At 47.5% G+C, this 21173-nt stretch overlaps 1 protein-coding gene and 1 non-coding gene across 2 annotated transcripts in view; one reads left to right on the forward strand and one right to left on the reverse strand.

Annotated features, from left to right (window-relative positions):
• Positions 1-336: 336 nt before the first annotated feature.
• Positions 337-21173, forward strand: part of ACACB (acetyl-CoA carboxylase beta) — a 97706-nt gene continuing 76869 nt past the window's right edge. Inside the window, exons 1-2 of the mRNA XM_065889277.1 lie at positions 337-983; positions 20636-20768. Of these exons, the coding sequence (XP_065745349.1) occupies positions 337-983; positions 20636-20768 (780 nt within the window). The remainder of the gene's footprint in view (positions 984-20635; positions 20769-21173) is intronic.
• TRNAW-CCA (transfer RNA tryptophan (anticodon CCA)) lies at positions 11341-11413 on the reverse strand. The gene has a single exon. It is a non-coding gene; the product is annotated as a tRNA-Trp (tRNA).

Here is a 21173-nt window from a genome sequence, read left to right on the forward strand (position 1 = left end):
CCCTGGTCGGGGAGCTGAGGTCCCACATGCCTCGTGGCCATAAAACCAAAACATGAAACAGAAGCAATGTAGTAACAAATTCAATAAAGACTTTGAAAATGGTCCACATCAAAAAAAAAAAAATCTTAAAAAAAAGAAACATGCCGCAGACCACAGAGCATGTAAGCCGGGAGGAGCACCCCTTCTCTGCTCCCTGTCTGGTGCTTTTCCCCTCCAGCTCTCTCAGCCGAATACACAGAACCTTAACTGGCTCTCACCACCACCTCCATTAAGAGCTAGATAACACGATTACATAAATCCTAAAACGTCTCTCTTGTTCCCTTACAGATTTTGTGAATGATCCTGCTTCTTTTTCTATCTTATCTGATTTTCTCCTGCCTGATCTTTTCCTGGTTAAAAAGCTGGGGGAAAATGACGGACTCCAAGCAAGTCACCAAGAGTAAATTGAAGGTGAGCTTCATCACAAGTCAGGAGCCTCTTCCAGCCTCAGACAGCTCCAGGGAGCCACTGCAGGAAAATTGCAGCAGCAGCTCTCTGCCAGAGACCCCTGACCAGGCTGAGCCAGCATCCCACAAAGGTCCCAAAGACGCCTGCCAGCAAAGAAACTCCCAGCCACCCCTGCTGCAGAATCCCCAAGGAAACCCCCTTTCCTCCAATGACCCCTTCCCAGCACGCCAAGCCAACGGGACAGAGAACGAAGGCCTGGAGACCCCAAATACCAGTGGCCCGTCTGTGCTAGCCAGACCCCAGGGCCAGCGAGTCAGAACCCTCTCCAAAGAAGACAGGAAGCGGGCGCACATCAAGAGGCAACTGATGACCAACTTCATCCTGGGCTCTTTTGACGACAACTCTTCCGATGAGGACTCTGGCACTGGCTTGTTCAGAGAATCTTCCCGGAGGGGCAGCCGAGCCAGCCTGGGGACCCTGTCCCTGGAGGCTGCTCAGACCGCAAGCGAGACTGAGACCCCTGTCCCCACTATAAGGTAACGTACCCTCTGTCCTCGTAACCAGGAGGCGCAGAGTTAGGGTGGGGTCCACACCCTTCCCTGCTCAGCCAAGCTACCCGCTCATGCCAGTGCTTTGAGGGTAGCTATGCGACAAGCAGAAGACATGAGCCTCCCTGCTTCCTTCCCTCCCTCCTATCAAAGTCATTTATTGAGCATCTACTGCGTGTACAGGGCCCCAGGCCAGGAAACTGGCTTTCTAGAAGATCGCGGTCTGGCTGGGGAGGATGACCTTGTATGCAACAACTAGTTATAATTTAAGCAGAAGGAGCTCAGGTTGGCAAGAGCCAAAGCAATGATGGGAACCCAAAGGGAGGGACAGTTTCCCTGACTCCTGATGAGACATTCATTTACTTGTTCGTTCATTTGTTCATTCATCCAATAGGTAATTAACAACTGTAAAACGTGCCTTCCCCCAGTGATGCCTTAAAAGCAGAAATTCAAGGGAATTCCCTGGCTGTCCAGTGGTTAAGACTCTGCACTCTCACTGCCGAGGGCCTGGATTCAATCCCTGGTCAAGGAACTAAGATCCCACAAGCCATGCGGCACGGCCAAAAAAAAGGGCAGAAATTCAAATACTATTACACATCCATCAGACTGATTGTTGGAAACAAATACCTACAGGTCCATCACAGGTGGGACTGTCCCAGGAGTGTAGTCAGTGGCTTCATTTCTGTTGTTCTTGTTATCAGACTTTGCCACCCCCCAGTCCCAAATTACAAATGGAATACGGTAATTCCGGGTAGAAAACATGGGAGAGCAGAGAGTACAAAAGAGCCACCAACCATGACTTTGCCAGCGGGAAAGAACCGCTGCTGTGTTCTAGTGTTTATTCCTGCTTCCAGTCTTTTCTTCTGCCCTGGGAGTGGAATCTTGTCTCTTCCTTTAAGCAGCTCTTGCACGCTCTCTGCTAAAATGAGGAAAACCTGGACTAGGACATGGGCTCTTACAAAGGCACCATGTTCCCGGTGAGCATGGTTGCTGGAACATTTTTAACCCTGGTTACTGGAAATTGGAGATAGAGAAAAGAGAAAAATGCAGATATTCCCTATACTGATGATCTTTAGGGGAAGACTGTTTTGAGTTTCTGGAAGGGTTAAAGGAACAGTCAGACGTCAGAGTTGAGTACCACCCTGGCTCTGCCACCCCGCACTGTGTGACCTTGGGCGTGGCACATCGCCTCTCCTGGCCCTGGTCCCTCATCTGTAAAATTTTGAAGGATTAAATCGGATAATGTTTATAAAGTATGCACAGAGTTTGGTATACAGTAGGTGCTCAGTAAGCAGTAAATTCCTCCCCAGCTCCTTTCCCACCAGCACCCACTTCACCCAGCACTCGAATTCACCCATAGCTTCCCCACTTCTACCTACCCCTCTTCTACCTACAGTTTATATAAATTACCCATTTATCCTGTATAACAATGGTACAAGGCTGGTGGTGGATCCCTATTTTACAGATGAGAAAACTGAGGCTCCGAGAGGTGAAATAAATACTACTCAGCTTTAAAAAATAATGAAATAATGCCATTTGCAGCAACGTGGATGGACCTAGAGATTATCATATTAAGTGAAGTAAGTCAGACAGAAAAAGACAAATATCATATGATATCACTTACATGTGGAATCTAAAAAAATGATACAAACGAACTTATTTACAAAAGAGAAACAGACTCACAGACATAGAAAACAAACTTATGGCTAGCAAAGGGGATAGCGGGGGGGATATAAATTAGGAGTTTGAGATTAACATACACCCACTACTATATATAAAACAGATAAACAGCAAGGACCTACTGTATAGCACAGGGAATGATACTCAGTATATTGTAATAACCTATAATGGAAAAGAATCTGAAAAAGAATATATATACGTGTGTGTGTGTAATCACATTGCTGCACACCTGAAACTAACACAACACAGTAAATCTACTGTACTTCAATTTTAAAAATGGTTAAAAAAAAAAAGAGGCAAAGTACCTTTTCCAAGATCATGCAGCTAGGAAGTGGCAGAGCGAAGTTTCGAGGCCAGATCTGTTGGACAGCAGGATTCATTCCACTGTGTCACAGTGTGTTCTCCAGGAATCGCCAACATTCTCTTCCTTCCAGACCCTTCTTTCCCTCATTATGACGGTTTCAGCAGGGATTAGGGAAAAACAGTTTATTAAACCAATTCACCCAAATGAAAAAGCATCAGAAATTATGTTAGATGTGGATGTCCAGTGAGGGGTTGCTAAGTGGCATCTAAGGAGGAGGAATGGTGAGATACATTTACCACACTGGCTCCAGCAGGAAACAAGATGCAGAGTCCTAGCAGGGAGATAGGAAATGTACAAATAAACAGGTAAACTGATAAGATAGTTTCCAAGTATGTTCAACGCCAGGAAGGAAACAGGCTACAGAAGAAATACCTGTGGGGATGTTTTAGAAAGATGTGGTCGGGTCAGGGAAGAGCTCTTGGAAGAGGCAACTTTCAAGCCAGAACAGAGCAGTCCAACAGAACTCTCTGCCACATTGGGATGTTCCAGAATGGAATGTTCTAGAACTCTGCTGTTCAGTATGGCAGCCACTCATCATATGTGACTATTGAGCACTTGAAATGTGGCTCGTGTGGCTAAAGAGCTGAATTTTATTTATTTATTTATTTGTTTGTTTGTCTTTGGCTGCACTGCATAGCTTGTGGGATCTTAGTTCCCTGACCAGGGATCGAACCCACGTCCTCAGCAATGAAAGTGCAGAGTGCTAACCACTGGACTGCCAGGGAATTCCCAGAACTGAATTTTAAATTTAAGTTTTAATGAATTTAAATTTAAATAGCCTCGTGGCTGGTGGCTGTTGTCTTGTATGGCACAGGCCCAGCCCTAATTGATAAAAAGGAAACAACTGTGTGAATTCTTCCTACTGGTGCTAATTAAGAACTTATCAAGCAAATAGGCTTGCCGAAATAATAAATGTTACATTATTATTTTCTCCTGAGTCTTGGATTCCAAGAAAGTTCTGAAGATTAAATCAACTCATATTTCTAAGGTGTTTAGCAAGAGAATAAAGCACTTAATAAATGGTGGATTAAAATGGTAGGGCGGGGGGAAGACTCCCAAGTTTCTTCTCCCTGTCTTCCACTACTATTTTGAGGGGTCTTTGCTGGTTTGTTCTTAAAAAAACAGCTTTTCTGGACTGGCAAATTTATAAAGGTAAGCGATACTTAACTGAGGGCCTATCTTTGCATATGGCTGTGAGCCAAAACAGGAAGTGAGTTTTCTGCCCTTGTATCTTCATTGCATAAAACTTAGCATTGTAGGTGAATCATTTTTCCTGCCTTGTCCCAGCAAAGGACTGGGGGAGGGGTAGAAGGGTCTTGGATTTTATAAACCAGAGGCACCGAAACATAGAGATGAAGGTGCATTGTGGGGTGAGGGGCACAGGGAGGGCCAATGTGCTGTGTGACCTTGGGTAGGCCTCTTCCCCTCTCTGAGCCTCCAATGCCTCATCTGCAGCATGAGGAGGCTGGACCAGACCTCTGAAAGCTCACAGGGCACACAGTTCTTTTGCCCCCAATACATGTGCTTTTCAAAGTTGAGGATTTTGAATTTTAGTGCCAGGGGCAACTCAGGTGGTTCTGCTGGTGCTTCCCAAAATCCTGGTATTTCCATTAGAACACTTCCAGCCCTAGCTGAGTCCCCGAGTCAGGGGCCTCTGATGGAGGGGACTCGCATGTGTTCGCTGTTTCTAATGACCTGGCACGAGAATCCCATGTGGAAGTATCTCCAGGGAGTCAAGGCCCACCTTTACAGTATTGCCCACGTGCCCCTAGTTTCTTGATCGATCACCCTGCTGTGTCGTGAAAACTTAATCACTCCTTGAGATCATGTCTTTAGTTTCTTTATTTGTTTACTTGGTTGTTACCTGTCTCCTGCATTGGACCACAAGCTCCATGAAAACGGGGCCATATTTTTGGGGTCTCCGCTTTTCTCCACTGCCTAGCCTAGTGTGGGTTCATGGTAGACTTTGAAGAAATACTCACCAAATGCGTGAATGAAACAAGCAACCCAAACCTGCCAAAGACAGAATTCTGAATTCCTGGGGCAAGCAAGACACTTTGTGAATGAGTCTGGGGATGAATGAATGAATGAATGAATAAATGGATGGATGGGTGGATGGACGGATAGGTTGGTGGATGGATGGATGGATGGATGAACAGATGACTAGGCGTTTCGTTGTCCCTCTTTAAAAGCAGTAGAATTTCTGTTTTCATGAAATCCTTTTTGTATAAATCTTGTGATTTGTAGACTAGTTCTGAGGTGAAACTCCAATTTCAAATGTTTCTTCTCCCTTGAATCCAGTTATGCAACCTCACACTTCCATTTTCCAGCTGGACATGGGCTGGCTACGATTATAGATGGATTACAGATTCAGTGACTGTGCTATCTGCTCAGGGCTTCCCTCCTGTCTCTTTCCTTTTGGGTTCATCTCAAACCAGGAGTTGGAACTTGGTCTTTTTTGGACTTGGAAACAGTCCCCCAGGGTTGGAATTTCCATGCAACCTTTCAAAACAGAGCTGATGAGAACATCCCATGATGTATAATAGCAAAATAGTTGCTCACATATTGTGAAATGAAGGTTACACGGCAATCCCACATGTTTAACAAGCAGCAAAGTGGTTAGTACACGATGGACCTGGGCTAAGACACCAGGTTGAAAGCTGCCACTTACTATCGTGTAACCCTAATAATCCTACCCTATGGGGTGCATATGTGGATCGAGTGGGATGGGACGCATTCAGGATCACGCAATTGCAGTCCTGAAATTTAAAGTTCTGAAACCTAAGTTTATAAGTTGGCAGTGAACTCACTAGCAAAACCTGCCTCGATGCAAAGTTATTTATAGTCTTGTCCCATTTTGTGTGAATATTTATGCCTTCTGCTGGTGAAATATTAACCCCATAATGTGCCACATAAGGCTTTACCTTCCTAGAAAAACTTCCAAATTCTAAAATACGTTGGGCCCTGGGAATTTCTAGTAAGGGATTGTGGGCACATGTATGTCATGTGCTGAGAATATTCCCTGGTGCTTAATACTTGTCCTTAATAAATGTGTGTGTGTGTGTGTGTGTGTGTGTGTGTGTGTGGCTGGAGAGACTGTAAGGAATGTCTCCAAATAGTAATCATTGTCTAATTATGTGGTACACTTATGAGTCATCTAAATTTTCTTCTGCATTTTCTAACTTTCTGCTGTAAATATTGTTATAAGAAGTTTTAACAATGTTTAATAATAAAACAGTATAAAAATTACGGGGAGGAAAAAGCAAGTCAGTCATCTCACTTCCTAGATAAGAAGCTGAAACCCAGAGAGGTGCAGGGGTCTGTCTGCGGCCTCCCAACAAGGTATCATAGGCCCTTAAGCCATTCAAACCCAGACCCTCAGCAGATGCAGATCAGAAGGTGGTCTTCAAACTCCCAGAGTTGATGCTGCCGCCTAACCTGGGCCCCAGAAAAAGTACCTCCGCCCTCCTCCTAACTTGTTCTCTCTATAAATGGGAAGCGTGAGGAGATGAGGCAGTTTATCAGGCAGCCTTCAGCTGTGCATTCGTGGGATTGTCACCTACCCTCTCCGTGGCTGGACTGGATGCTCTAAGTCCTTTGTGGCTCTCATAGTCTTTGCTTTTGTGTGGAGGGTTAGACAGGTCTGGGTTCAGATTTCAGAGCAGTCCCATGCCCTCTCCGCTGCAATTTCCTCCTCTGTTGAAGGGGGATAACATCAGTGTCTACCTCAGAAGGGTGCAGAGATCATGAGAGAGGAAGTGCTGGGAGTGGACAGCCCAGAGGCTGCCTCGGTTGCCATCATTTGCTTTTTTTTTTAAATTGAAGTATACTTGATTTACAATGTTGTGTTAATTTCTGCTCTACAGCAGAGTGACTCATACATATATTTATACATTCTTTTTCATTGTTGTTTATCTCAGGATGTTGAATATAGTTTCCTGCACTATACAGTAGGACCTAGTTGTTTATCCATTCAATGTATAATAGTTTGCATCTACTAATCCCAAACTCCCAGTCCATCCTTCAGTTGCCATCATTTGAATGGGCATCTCCCAAAGTTCTTATATGTGGCCACGGCTATTTCCAAGCCCCACCGGGCATACACCTTTAAGATATAGCAACCTGTGTCCACAGAGGAAGATGGACTGAAGAGGCAGGTCAAGCTCTCTGATAGAAGGATACGATGCAAAGCAGAGAAGTTGAAATATCCAGTGTCGATGAGTATTCGGGTTTGTCAATAGAGAGTAAATATCTAGAAAAACGTGAGTAAACTGGAGAGCCTAACTGACTTGGGGTAGGGTAGGGTGTTTTGAAATACCTTCATTTCCTGATTTTAATTGTTTTTCCTGTTTTGAGGTGGTTACATGGAAGTGTGGGCCATTTGGGTCATGAGTACTTTTGGGTTTTTATTTGAAACTTAAAAAAAAAAAAAAATCAGCCTACGGCAGGTTTTTTTTTTTTTTGGAGGGACTAAAGATAAAGCCATGAAGAGCTTCCCTCGTGGTGCAGTGGTTGAGAGTCCGCCTGCCGATGCAGGGGACACGGGTTCATGCCCCGGTCCGCGAAGATCCCACATGCCGCGGAGCGGCTGGGCCCATGAGCCATGGCCGCTGAGCCTGCGCGTCCGGAGCCTGTGCCCCGCAACGGGAGAGGCCACAACAGTGAGAGGCCTGCATACCACAAAAAAAAAAAAGATAAAGCCATGAAGAAGCTTCTGGAAACTCTGAAGAACTAAGAATTTTGCTCATCTGTTTTACTTATGAAAAAAATTTTTTGTTGTTGTTGAAGTATAGTTGATTTACAATATTATGTTAGTTTCAGGGGTACAGCAAAGTGATTCAGTTATACATATACGTATATATACTCTTTTCCATATTTTTTCCGTTATAGATTATTACAAGATATTGAATATATATATTTTAAAATTATTGTTGAAATGTTGTTGAATGTATAGTTAGAGGACTAACCAGCTAACCAGTGCCCTCAGGCAAGGCTGCTTACACGGCTCCAGGGAAAGGTTACTGTTCACTTTGTGGCCGCCTGGATGGCGCCCCCTGGATGTGTGGCCCTAGCTGTGCCTTTAGAAGAGAATTCCTTTGCATTTATTTTATTTCTAATTTTTCCGGTTTGCTATCCACATAAGCTACATTTACTACTATTGCAATGCTTGCTAGGCAGTGTGTCGGGTCCTTTTTATTTATTATAACTACTTGGAGAAGTATTCATTCATTCACTCATTCTAACTGGAATCAGATTGCCTGGGTTCAAGTCACCAGCTGTGGCGCCTTGGGCGATAGACACCTCTGCGTCTTCTTTCCTTATCTGTATTACGGAAATAAAACAGTAAGATTGCTGCGACAATTAAATGAGACAGAGGCACCGAAGAACACTATGTAAATACCTTATCAGAAGGAAACTTACTTAGGGTCACAGGGCAGCTGCGTCTTTCCTGTCTTGGAGGCCCTTATTTTAGCTGGGGACCCAGGTGGTTCCAAGTGTGTGCTAGAAGCTCACTGAGGGGAGGGGAGGCATGGAGCAGACACGTCCCTGGAAGTATAGGTGAAAGAATAAGCAAAAACCGGAAATTGGAAGCCAAAAGTTGACTGCAGGGGCTTTTACCAGGCACCGTGGTGACATCTGACTCACATTTTAAATAACCCATATTTTCCACCACTTCCCTATTGTGTGCGTATTCCAGCACGTGAATTGCTTGCAAGTTTTTCCCAGCTGCCAGTCTGTAGGAGGGTATGCCATCCCGGAATTGTTCTACTCCAGTCCGGGGAGCTGGGGAGCCAAGAGGTTTCTTAAAGTCTCGGGCCACACTCTCCCGGCGCCCAAGGTCAGCGGTGGCTGCGCTACTGGCTGGCCCGGGGCGGGGTGGCGGGGGAGGCGGGACCCGGTGTGGGAGATGGCGGGGTCCGTGTCCTGTCCCGGGACAGGAGGCGGGGCCCGGTCAGGGGGCGGGACCTCTAGGGAGGCGGGGTCCGCGTGGTCGGGGCGGGGCCCGGGCGGGCGCGTCTGCTCCGGAGACAGGAGGTCAGGACGCCTTTCGGGATGGAGGAGGACCTGCGCCGAGTTGGGCTTCTGCAGGGTGGTGCACCGCCCGGCCCGAGGCACTCTAGGACCGCGCCTCCGCCTCCCTGTCGCTACCTGGCTGGGCCCCGGGACAGGGGTCTGCCTCACAGGGGTAGGGGGTGCATGCTGTGTATCCGAGCAGGAGCCTGGTGGGCGGCGGGAGGGTCAACATGAGTCCCGCCAAGGGCAAGGTCTGTTTCCCCGATCGCAAAGTAAAGTAAGTAAGACTTCAACTTTAATGACCGTTGTTATCTTTTCTTAAAAAAAATTTTATTGGGGGATAATTGACTTACAATGTTGTGTTAGTTTCAGGTGTACAGCAAGTTATCTTTTTATAAACTCCTGCAGGGTCCCTCCCACCCGCCACTCCCCGCCCCCAGCCGAAGAAAGGCCGGCTTCAGTTTGGCAGCTGGGGAGATGGAGCCTGCCTCACAAACTCTAGCTGGTCTTGACGTTGCAGGTGGTTGCCAGATTTGGCAGTGATGTTGATTGGAGAAGGCCTCTCGGGAGCGCACAGGTGCCTCAAGGTTGGCTGGCTGGCTGGGCCCGCGCTTAGCCTCCTCCCCTTAGCCTCGATAAAGGTGATGGTTGCCTGATGGCAGGTCGTTTTGAAGCCTGGTGATCGTGAAGCCCGGGGCGAATCCACGTACCCTTGGGCAGGCATCCCACTTACGGTTATTTTCTGAGCAGTTTAAGTGTAGGCATTTCTGTGCCTGAGCCCTTCTTAGCTCTGCTTCATTTCATTTCATTTTTTTTTTTGTCTTCATTTTATTGCATTTTTAAGGTTACCGAAGTGTTGCTGTGTTTGTTGTTGAAAATTCAGAAAATTATAGATAAGCAAAAAGGAAGAACAAACTCACCCATACCCCTCTCCTCCATTTGATCTTTATTAACAGCTGCTGTATAGTCTTTCAGCCTTTTTTTATTTTTGGTGCAGGTATGCTTTAATTTATGAACTCGAATCATACAGAACATACTATATTGTAACTTGCTCTTTCACTGGGCATTAGGTAGTCTACCAGTGGACTCAGCTCACTGTGGCCCACAGCCTGTTTTTGTGTGGCCTGCAAGCAAAGAATAGTTTGTAACTAACTTACTTATTTATATGTTTTTTGGCTGTGCTGGGTCTTTGTTGCTTCGCGCGGGTTTTTCTCTGTAGTTGCTGCGAGTGGAGCTACTCTTCATTGTGGTGCGCGGGCTTCGCATTGCGGCAGCTTATCTTTGTTGCAGAGCACGGGCTCTAGGCGCGCAGGCTCAGTAGTTGTGGCTCGCAGGCTCTAGAACGTAGGCTCAGTAGTTGGGCGCAGGGGCTTAGCTGCTCCACGGCATGGGGGATCTTCCCGGACTAGGGATTGAACCCGTGTCCGCTGCATTGGCGGGTGGATTCTTAACCACTGCGCCACCAGGGAAGTCCCAGTTTTTAACTTTTAAATGGTTGAAAAAAAATCAGGGAATTCCCTGGCAGTCCAGCAGTTAGGACGCTTTCACTGTAGCGGCCTGGGTTCAATTCCTGGTCAGGGAACTAAGATCCTGCAAGCAGTTCGGCACGGCGGAAAAAAAAAAGAAAAAAGACAGTTGAAAAAATTCAAAAGAAGGCTACTATTTAGTGAGATGTGAAAATTACATGACGTTCAGATCTCAATGTCTACAAATAAGGTTTTACTGAAACATAGCCACGTTATGTATCATCTATGGCTGCTTTTGTGCTTCAAGGGCAGTATTTAGTAGTGGAATAGAGACTGAATGGACTCCAAAACCTAAAGTATTTACTGTCTGGTCCTTTACAGAAAGCATTTGCCAACGCTTGTTCCGCATGGTGCATTCTAGGGGTCCATAGTGTTCCTTTAAATGGATACACTTTAAAATTGATAAACAGCCTCCTACAGAGAGTGGATATTTGGGCTCTTTCTCCCTTTTTGTTATTATAACTAACACAGTGAAGAACAGCCTTGTAGCTAAGCCTCTTCCTATCCTTTGTTCTTTTCCCAGGATGTATCCATCTGGTCCATAAACATTACCTGACTGTCTCCTGAGTGTAAGGCCTGCATCTGGAACCAGGAAGGGACACAGAACTGTTTGGGAAACATGACCTCTGCCTTTTAGGAACTCTTTTTTTTTTTTTTTTTTTTATTTATTTATTTTGGCTGCGCTGGGTCTTTGTTGCAGCTTGTGGGCTCTTTTTTTGTGGCTTGTGGACCTCTCTAGTTGTGGCATGTGGGATCTTAGTTCCCCGACCAGGGATCGAACCTGGGCCCCCTGCATTGGGAGCATGGAGTCTTAACCACTGGACCACCAGGGAAGTCCCTAGGAACTCTTGATCTAATGGGGGAAGCAGGTGTTTTCTTAGTAATTCAAATTCAAGGCCCATGGGAGCAACAGTAATTAACTGCTACCCTTCATGGGGTGCTTTCGGGATGCCAGGCTGAACACTTTGTACGTGTGATCTCATGCCATATTTACGACAGCACCATGGGACACTCAGTGGGTGCTGTCATCTCCATTTTACAGATGAGGAAACTGAGGGTGTCAGTGCTGGTGATAGCGTAACGGGGATTCCGCTCAGGCTCTTGCCCAAAGGGCTCTTCATGGGCAGCCAGGTTTTAATGCATAATGTACTTGAATAGACTCTTTCAAAATGTAAGCCCTTCCTCCTAATGTTGGACTAGTCAGAAGACTAAAGGACTCGACTGGTAACTAGTTACTGTGGCTGGTGAGCGTGCCAGGGAAGTGAAGACTCTTAGAGCCAGAAGGGCCTCACTGGTTGTTTAGTTTCTCGGATGCAGGGTTCAGAGAGGGCAAGAGACCCAGATGTGTGGCCAGCCCACGAGGAGGGAGGCTGACCCTCCAGTTTTTTTGGTTTTTCCGCAGAGGAGACTAACAGAACCTTCAGGGGCACCCTCCTTGGAGTGCTCAGAGCATGTCTGAGCAAAGGGCCCACAGAAGGATAGGGGTCCCAGATTTGAATCACAGTCATTCTTGTGCACTAAGTTTTTTGTGGAGCATGGTAGTCACATTCCTTCCACATTTGGAGCCTTAATCTAACCCATCTGGCCAAAACCCTCAAGTCTTACAGGAACGAAAGCAGGCCACGTGGTCTACAAAGGATACATTTTTTCTGATCTATAAAACTATTAACACAAAAAGTTTAACCTATAACTCTTGAATCACATTTAATTGTACACTTTAATCCAAAAGAATAGCTTTCACAAACCACTTCATTTTTTAAAATTTATTTTCATTTATTTATTTTTGGCTGCATTGGGTCTTTGTCGTCACACGCGGGCTTTCTCTAGTTGCGGTGAGGGGGGGCTACTCTTCTTTGTGGTGCGTGGGCTTCTCATTGCGGCGGCTTCTCTTCTGTTGCAGAGAACAGTCTCTAGACGCATGGGCTTCAGTAGTTGTGGTGCGTGGGCTCAGTAGTTGTGGCCCGCGGGCTTAGTTGCTCTGCGGCGTGTGGGGTCTTCCCGGGCCGAGCTTGAACCCATGTCCCCTGCATGGGTAGGCGGATTCTTAACTGCTGCTCCACCAGGGAAGCCCCGACACAAACCACTGTAATCCAAAAGAATGAACTTGCACAAAATTGGAATTGTCCCGGCAAGTTCAGACCATGTGATCACTGTATATATAATAATATGAAGATGCTTTATTGGGTCACTGCATGGCTCCTCTCTTAGCTTAAAGTCGCTAAAAAGATGGAGATAGACAGCCGCACTCTGCCGCTGAGCTCTGTAGCCTTGAAAAGTGCCATCAACCCTTTGAACCCCGGTTTCCTCCTCTGTCAATGGGGCTGATTCTAATTGGCCTTTCCAGGGGTTCTTATGCCTCGCACTCAAGGCCGTGGGTGCGGTCCTGAGTCAGCACAAACATTTGCACAAGTGGTAACAGTGATGACAGAATTCTGTTGCAAAAGAGGCCTATGCAGTTAAGAGGCATTTGGGATCCTGTCCTGGAGGCCTGGACCATCTACTAAGGAACCAGAAATAATAGAAAGGCAAGGTCCCAAGTGCTGGCCAGCATTCCTTGGTGTGCAAACAGGGCCAGAGTTCAGAGAACAGAGAAGTGAATGTGGGTCGGAGTGGTTGGAGGACATCTCAAGAAGAGACTTGAGTCTCTGTTGGGGTGAAATAAAGTTGAGGACCGGAAGGCAGGAGAGTCTGGTCTTCAGTGAGCCCCACAATATCCCGTTATGATGTCACTGCCGAGGGAATCCTGCTCAGGACCGAGGCCCGCTGCCCATGTTGAAATGTTGGTTGTTGATCTGTGGGTAGTCTCACTCCTATGTCATACACATTAGAATTTCCTGAGGGGCTTTTGAAAAACCAAAGTCTGCAAAGTTTTTTTTTTTTTTTTTTTGCGGTACGTGGGCCTCTCACTGTTGTAGCCTCTCCCGTTGCGGAGCACAGGCTCCGGACGCGCAGGCTCAGCGGCCATGGCTCACGGGCCCAGCCGCTCCACAGCATGTGGGATCTTCCCGGACCAGGGCACGAACCCATGTCCCCTGCATTGGCAGGCGGACTCTCAACCACTACGCAACCAGGGAAGCCCTGCAAACTTTTCATAAAGGGCCAAATAATCAATCTTTTCGGCATTGTGACAGTATGGTCTCTGTCACAGCTACTCAGCCCTGCCTTTTACTGCCCCAGCTCCCACAGGCAATGCGTAATTGAATGGGCCTGAGTGTATTCCAGTCATGATTTACAGACACTGAAATTTGAATTTCATATAATTTGCACGTGTCACAAGGTACGATTCTTTTTCAACCATTCAAAAATGTAAAAACCTTTATTAGTTTGTGGGAGGTACAGAAGCAGGTGACAGACTGAATTTGGCCCTTGGGCCCTAGTTTGCTGACCCCTGGCCCAGCCAAAGTGGCCATCTCTGGAGGCACCGAGGGGGCAGTTGGCCTGAGAAATTTCCAAGCGTCCACTTATCTGGGGGTCCAAAGATGAGTTCAAAGCTATCGACCTTTCCTGGGCTATGCAATGTCGTTTCTTGCTTACTTGCTGGGTGATAGTAGTAAGGCCTTTACTTCCATCAGGGCATCAGCTCAGAGCAGTGACCATCCCTGTTTTATGAAATAAATGGTAGGGTAAGTGATTTAAGAGCTGGTTAATGCCAGGGCCCTAGCCTGGTGGCCTCACACTGGAGCTTTTATACTGGCTCCCGTGCAGAGAGGCACCTCAGCTAAAGCTCTTTCCTGCAGGCCGGGCCCAGTGGTGAACCTTGGACATGTGCTCTAGGCGGCAGATCCTATTCATATTATAAATATTCACATCCTATCAGGGAGGCAAGGCACAGAATATTGAAGCAACTTTCCCAAGATTACACAGGTCATAAGTAGTAGATTTTGGATTCAAAGCCTGGGAGGACGGTTCTAGTCTACTGGGCTTTCTCACTTGTGGCACTGTTCACATTTGGGGCCCTGTAATTCTTTGTTGAGGGCTTTCCTGGGCTTTGCAGGGTGTTGAGTGGCATCCAGGCTTTTTATCCACTAGATGCCAGGAGTACACTCCACTCTGTGATGACCAAAACTGGCTGCCGACAGTGCTGTGAGTCCCCAAGGGAGCAAAGTTGCACCCAGTTGAGAACCCCGGATTACCATATTGTCTCTCAAATGTTAAGTGCTTGTTTTTGAAAGTCCAGACCACAGAGTTACTTCCACTTATCTCAGATAGCTTTGTGCCTTGAAATTAGATCCCGGGGGTCAGATAGAATTGGATTGGAAGCCCAGCTCTGCCACTTGCCAGCTGTGTGACTTGAGGTCAGTGGGCCCCTCTGAGCCTCCGTTTCTTCATTGTGAGCAGGAGATGATGGTCTCCCCTGCATAAGGCTGTGGGGATTCAGGGAGGAGCCCCCCTGTGCCCAATCTATGGTGACATTTGAGGATGTTTATTCCTTCCTTCCCAGTGCAGTCCTGCCTGGTCTCATGCCTGGGCAGCTGATGGTGTTGGGTATTTGGCTGACAACTCTGTTGTGTAGTTGACCGCACCTGAAGCCACTTCCAAAGTCACCGTGGAATATTTCAGCCTCCACACTTGCCTTGGAACGAATACCAGCCAAAGGTCAGTCCCCCAGAGCCAATGTTGATTGGCCTCCAATTTCATCAAAAACAGATAAAAATAGCCACTAGCCTCAGGCTGGCCCCACTGAAACAAAGCCACACCAGCATTGTGTGTTCACCCGTGTACTTTGCTGGGATGGGTTTGGGACCCTTCTGGTGGAGGGGCTGTGTCACCAGTTTTGAAGTCAAAATGGCGCCGTGAATGGTTTTTCCCAGGTCACAGAATGGTGTTTGTCTAATGGTTGAGTTTTGCTTTGTTGCTCTTTAGGTCAAATTGCTGAGTTTTAATGTTGCGTGTATAAAAGTGGGATGTCTCAGACTTTCTGAAGCCACAGGATCAAGCCAGCCAGTTGGGGAAGACCACAGACAGAGTGGGGAGGGTGGACGGTTGGGGAGGAGGCCATGGGCAGAGGAGTGGCCTGATGCCGTTCTTGGTTAGATTGGGAGATCAGTAGCCCCGATCCTCCTGGAATCACTGCATTGAAATAATATAGAGTTTACTGTGTGCCAGATGCCATCTTTTACTTTCTATGTATTGATATGAGCTTATTTAGTCCTCTCAATCCAATGAGGTACATGTTATTATCCTCATTTTACAGTGGAGGATACTGAGTGCCTTACCGAATGGATACCAAAATGACCATGGCTTTCAGCATCCCTATTACAAAGTTAATAGCTTTTTCTTCTCACTGAAAATAATATATCATGGCAGAAGATTTAACAAAGATAGGCAAAGAGGAGAAAACAGAAACCACCCATAATTCAACCACTTTGAGAAAGCTGCTCTTAACATTTTGGTATCTATTTCCCTAGATCAGGGGTCTGCAAACGATGGCCCTCAGGCCGAATGCCTGTTTTCTAAAGAAATAAAGAAAATAAAGTTCTTGGGCTTCCCTGGTGGCGCAGTGGTTGAGAGTCCGCCTGCCGTTGCAGGGGACACCGGTTCGTGCCCCGGTCCGGGAAGATCCCACATGCCTCTGAGCCTGTGCGTCCGGAGCCTGTTGCTCCGCAACGGGAGAGGCCACAACAGTGAGAGGCCCGCATACCGCAAAAAAAAAAAAAAAAGAAAAGAAAGAAAGAAAGAAAGTTCTTAAAAACAAACTGAACTACTTGTTGGTTAATGGAATGTAATTATAATGAAAGCATTGTTCATATTTGTAAGATGATATTGACCTTCAGAGTCCTTTGCTAAGTCCTGTTTCGTTTCAGCAGTTCAGTCCTAGGAGGTTTTAGAAGAAAAGCTGCTTGCAGTTTGTGGGAGGTAGGAAGGCCAGTTCAGGGGCCGGAAATCATTTGTTCATTTGTTTGTTCTTTCGGACAACATGCATAAGCCTTGTTGAACGGAGACAGTCTTAATTGAAAATACAAATCCTGTGGTGGCATAGCGTCATTATCGGTTTCTGTCATTCATTTCTGGTTTTGTTTCCTGGTCAACAAGTCCGTTTTTTCATTTCTGATAGGCAGGGCTTGGGTTGGGGTGGGGGTGAGGGGGACAGACTGCAGGTTTGTAGAAGGCTTTTCCCACGGGGAACTGTCCTGCATGGATAGACTTTATACAACAGAAAATGCCCACACCCAGCATTTCCTGGTGTGATGGAAAGAGCCCCAGTCCCGCTGACTTGCTGGGTGATTCCCTTTGCCTGTCGGGACCTCAGTTTGCCCATCTGTAAACTGGGCTTTCTCTCCCTACAGTGGCTTATTGGCTTCCAGCTTTGCTATTCCCGGTGACGTGCTGGCAGTGTTCCTTAGGGTCTATCAGTTCTTTTTTTTTTTTCCCCCAAATATTTATTTATTTATTTGGCTGCGCCGGGTCTTAGTTGCGGCACGTGGGATCTTCGTTGCCGCCTGTGGGATCTTTTGTCGCAGGATGCGAACTCCTAGTTGCAGCATGTGGGATCTAGTGCCCTGACTAGGGATCGAACCCGGGCCCCCTGCATTGGGAGCACGGAGTCTTAGCCACTGGACCACCAGGGAAGTCCCGGGTCTATCAGTTCTTCACCAAAACTTTTGGCCCCCCAAACCCACTCAGCCCCAGCCTCCCAAAATGCCTGGTGACACAGTTGCTGGATGCACCCCTGGGTGGCGAACCTCTAACTTAATGCCTGGCAGGTGGCTTGGCAGGTGGCTATCTCCCTGCTTGAACAGCCCATTTCCGGGTTGAGAGAGTGGGCTGAATGCCTGATTCTGCACCTGTGAAAACCCCACCAAATGACAGCAGAGATTTTCTTTTTTTTTTTTTTTTCCATACGCGGGCCTCTCACTGTCGCGGCCTCTTCCGTGGCGGAGCACAGGCTCAGCGGCCATGGCTCACGGGCCCAGCCGCTCCACGGCATGGACCGGGGCACGAACCCGTGTCCCCTGCATCGGCAGGCGGACTCCCAACCACTGCGCCACCAGGGAAGCCCAGCAGAGATTTTCTTAAAGAGCTGGAAACCCATCAAGCCCTGGAAGAACAGGAGGGGAAGTTAGCAGCAACATTTTGGAAGCCAGAAAAGCAGAAGAACAAGCAGCCACTGGCTGAGCTGAACCAAGACGGCTGAGCCGTAAGGCAGCAGTGAGGGAAGCTGAGAACCTGTACCCCAGAAGGCGCAGGGATTGGCAACATTGGGTGCCTCCACGTCTGGGAGCATCTACATGAGACGGATTGGATGAAAGAATCCCAGACCCCTCATCTGCTCCAGGTGGCTGGGAGCTTCCCACTTCCACCCCAGTAGCAGGCAGGCAGTTTGATCTCTGGAGAGGGAAAGGCAGAGGGTCTTTGGGCTGGAGACCGATGGGCACTATGGAGCCAGTGTCCCAAACCGGAGGATGGGTGCTGTGTGCGTGCTGAATCCTGAAAGCTGCCCTGCCCCCCAGACCTGTCCCAACACTTCTCCCACTTCCCCCTGGTCCCTAGGCTCCTGGCCAACCTTTATCCTCCAGGCAGAAGACCCCAAAACTTTTCCTTACTGGGGGAATTGGACCAGCCAGGGAGGATGACTCTAAAAATACTTGGGGTTCCCCAACACACAGTCCTCCCAGGTCACCCTGCATTGAGGTCAGGGTCTAGTGACCCCAGCACATGCTCAGTACTTCTCATCAGCCCTCTAGTTCCTGCTCTTGGTCATGAGGAAGCAACCATAGCTTATGAAACATTTGGGTGCAGTTTCTAAGATGGAAGGCAGGCCCCAAACATACCAACAAAGGGGACACAGGAAACGTGGGAGAAACAGACACCACATCAGGAGAAGAGAACTTGGAGAAGCTATCATAAATACCCTCATTGGGGGCAGGGAGGATATTATACACATAGGAACAGGATGTATAGAAAAGGGGATATTGACAGACCAAAACCAAGCTCTTAGATGTTAAAAACTCCACTGAACAGTTAGGAGATAAGGCTGAGGGAATCGCCCAGAAGGTAGAAGAAAAGAGAGAGAAAATAGGAGAGGGGAAAAATACATAAACTAGTGGGCAGTCCAGGAATTTCAACATCCAGGTAATAGGAGAGAATGGAGAAAAAAGAGGCAGGGAAGTCACCAAGGACATTTTTTTTTTTTTCCCGGTATGCGGGCCTCTCACTGTTGTGGCCTCTCCTGTTGCGGAGCACAGGCTCCGGATGCGCAGCCTCAGCGGCCATGGCTCATGGGCTTAGCCGCTCCGCGGCATGTGGGATCTTCCCGGACCGGGGCACAAACCCGTGTCGTCTGCATCGGCAGGCAGAGTCTCAATCACTGCGCCACCAGGGAAGCCCACCAAAGACATATTTGAAGATAAACTCCCAGACCTCAGTTTCTAGATTGAAGGGGCCTGACAGCTTCCCAGCCTTACTGATGGAAGTAGGCACACACCTCAGCGCATCACTAAAATCACCCCTAAAATTGTAGAATACTGGGGCAAAGAGAAGATCCTATAAGCTTCTGGTTATGAAAAAACAGGTGACCTACAAAAGGATCAAGGATCATCATGGCTCTGGTTCTAGCATTCTTGGAAGCCACAACAACAGTGACATAAAGCTTCCAAAATTCTAAAGGAGAAGGTTTTCCCTCTTAGAATTCCATGCACAGCCAAATGATCGGGTCCAATGTGATGGCAGAGGAAGACAGTTTTAGAACACGCAAGGCCACGAAACGTTTACTCCCCTGAACACCTTTTCTTAGAAAGCTACTGAAGGATGTCTTCCATTGAAACAAGAGAGTAAACCAAAGAGGAGCAAGACATGGAGGACAGAAAAAAGGGATCCGAGAGAGCCAAAAGGAGTCTCTGAGGTGATAGTGGCAAGGGAACCCTATGCAGCCAGGATAAGACAGGCATGTTGGGGGCGTTATTGTCATGTGTCCTGCCATTGTACCATCTTTTTAACTGGATGAAACTACTGGCAGATATACCCCAGCAAAACACGGGAGTCCATCAAGAAAGAGGGAGCCATGTGGTCCCTCATTCAGGATCAAACCCCAAGGAAAGGCAAAGGGAATCCTAAGGATGCCAGTGAAGGGAAGTCCCAGTCGATGGTTGCCTAGGGATTTAGAGCACAGCGTCTGGATGAAAGGAGAGTCGAGGCCTTCAGGAATGATGTGGTCCATGGAAAACAATGGAACTGATCAATTATCTTACGTGTACTAAGAGGCTGAGGAATGAGATGAATTAGCGACAGATACAAGGAAAACCAAGTCAATGAAAAAAAATCACTACAGGAAAAAAAAAAAAAGAACATCTGGTATACCACAGCTCCTCACCTGTGAATAATGATCCCAGACTCATAAAAAACCAAATACTGAATTTACCAAATTGCAGTATACCTGTATTGAGAGGTTGGGGAAAGGGGAGCAGATGGGATGGCTGCTTAAGAGCACTAATTCCACATCTGTCAAGATAAGAAGTTCATAGATGGATGGTGTCTTAAATGGATGACTCACGAGATAATGTACACATATTGTTCAGAACCGTGGAGATGTGTAAATGCCAGAAAGAGTCAAACGTGATTTCCTCTGGGGTGGGGTTCTAGAGGGGGATGGGGCAGGGACCCTCTATTTGTTATACATTTTTTTGTTTTCAGTTTTTTCAAAAAATTTGATATACCCGTACAGAAAAGCACATGAAAGATACAAACTGTTTAACAAGTGTAAAGTATTAGAATGTGGGAACTTCCCTGATCATAAACTTGCACCCCTGTTCTAAGCTTTTTTGTATTATTTGAGCTCCTAAATTATGGGCGTATAAAGTAAGAATGACTCTAAGATGAAAAATCTGATCCTGCAGCTTGGAGCAGGTCAGGGCGTCGTTCCTGCTTCATTTGTGATCTGACCTCTCGAGTCTCCTCGTAAAGTGTTTCAGGCTCCCCGGAGAGGGACTGCAAAGCAGCAGGGGTCTGGTGGGCTTTAGCTTCTCTGTGGATGTGCATTTCATAGCTGCCGGGTGCCCGACCCCCTCCCCGAGCATCCCAGACCTGCTTGCTCACGCGTCAGTCCTGTTCCCTGGCAGGCCCAGCATGTCCGGACTCCACCTGGCGAGAAGAGGCCGAGAACAGAAGAAGCCGGACCTGCACAGAGACTTTACTGTGGCTTCCCCTGCCGAGTTCGTCGTGCGCTTTGGGGGGGATCGGGTCATCGAGAAGGTACAGATGGGATCCCAGCACTCGGTGTGGGGTGAGGTGGGCCAACCAGCCTCAGGCTGCAGAGAAAAAGTCCTGCCCCTTTGTGAGCGCTTGCGAAGGGCTGGGCGCTGGGGTTCATCAGCTTTTCACCCTCACGACAGCTTAAGTGACAGGTGCGTGACCCCACGTCACAGAGGAGGAGACTGGGGCCTCTGAGAAGGGTGGGGAGGCAAAGACCCTTCGTGCAGGGGGCTGCTTTCTGGGTTTCTAGGAGGGGAGCCTAAAACCCAGCCCTGCCCTCTCGAGGGGTATAGCTCCTTACAGGAGAGCAGACCCAGGTACTAGAATGACAGGGACGGAAGGAAACAGCTAAAATTGGTGGTTTGTGAAGGCTTTTCACACTGCTTCCTGTTCTAGCTGGTAAAG

This window comes from Phocoena phocoena, chromosome 13 (assembly GCF_963924675.1).
Source record: "Phocoena phocoena chromosome 13, mPhoPho1.1, whole genome shotgun sequence".
Lineage (NCBI taxonomy): Eukaryota > Metazoa > Chordata > Mammalia > Artiodactyla > Phocoenidae > Phocoena > Phocoena phocoena.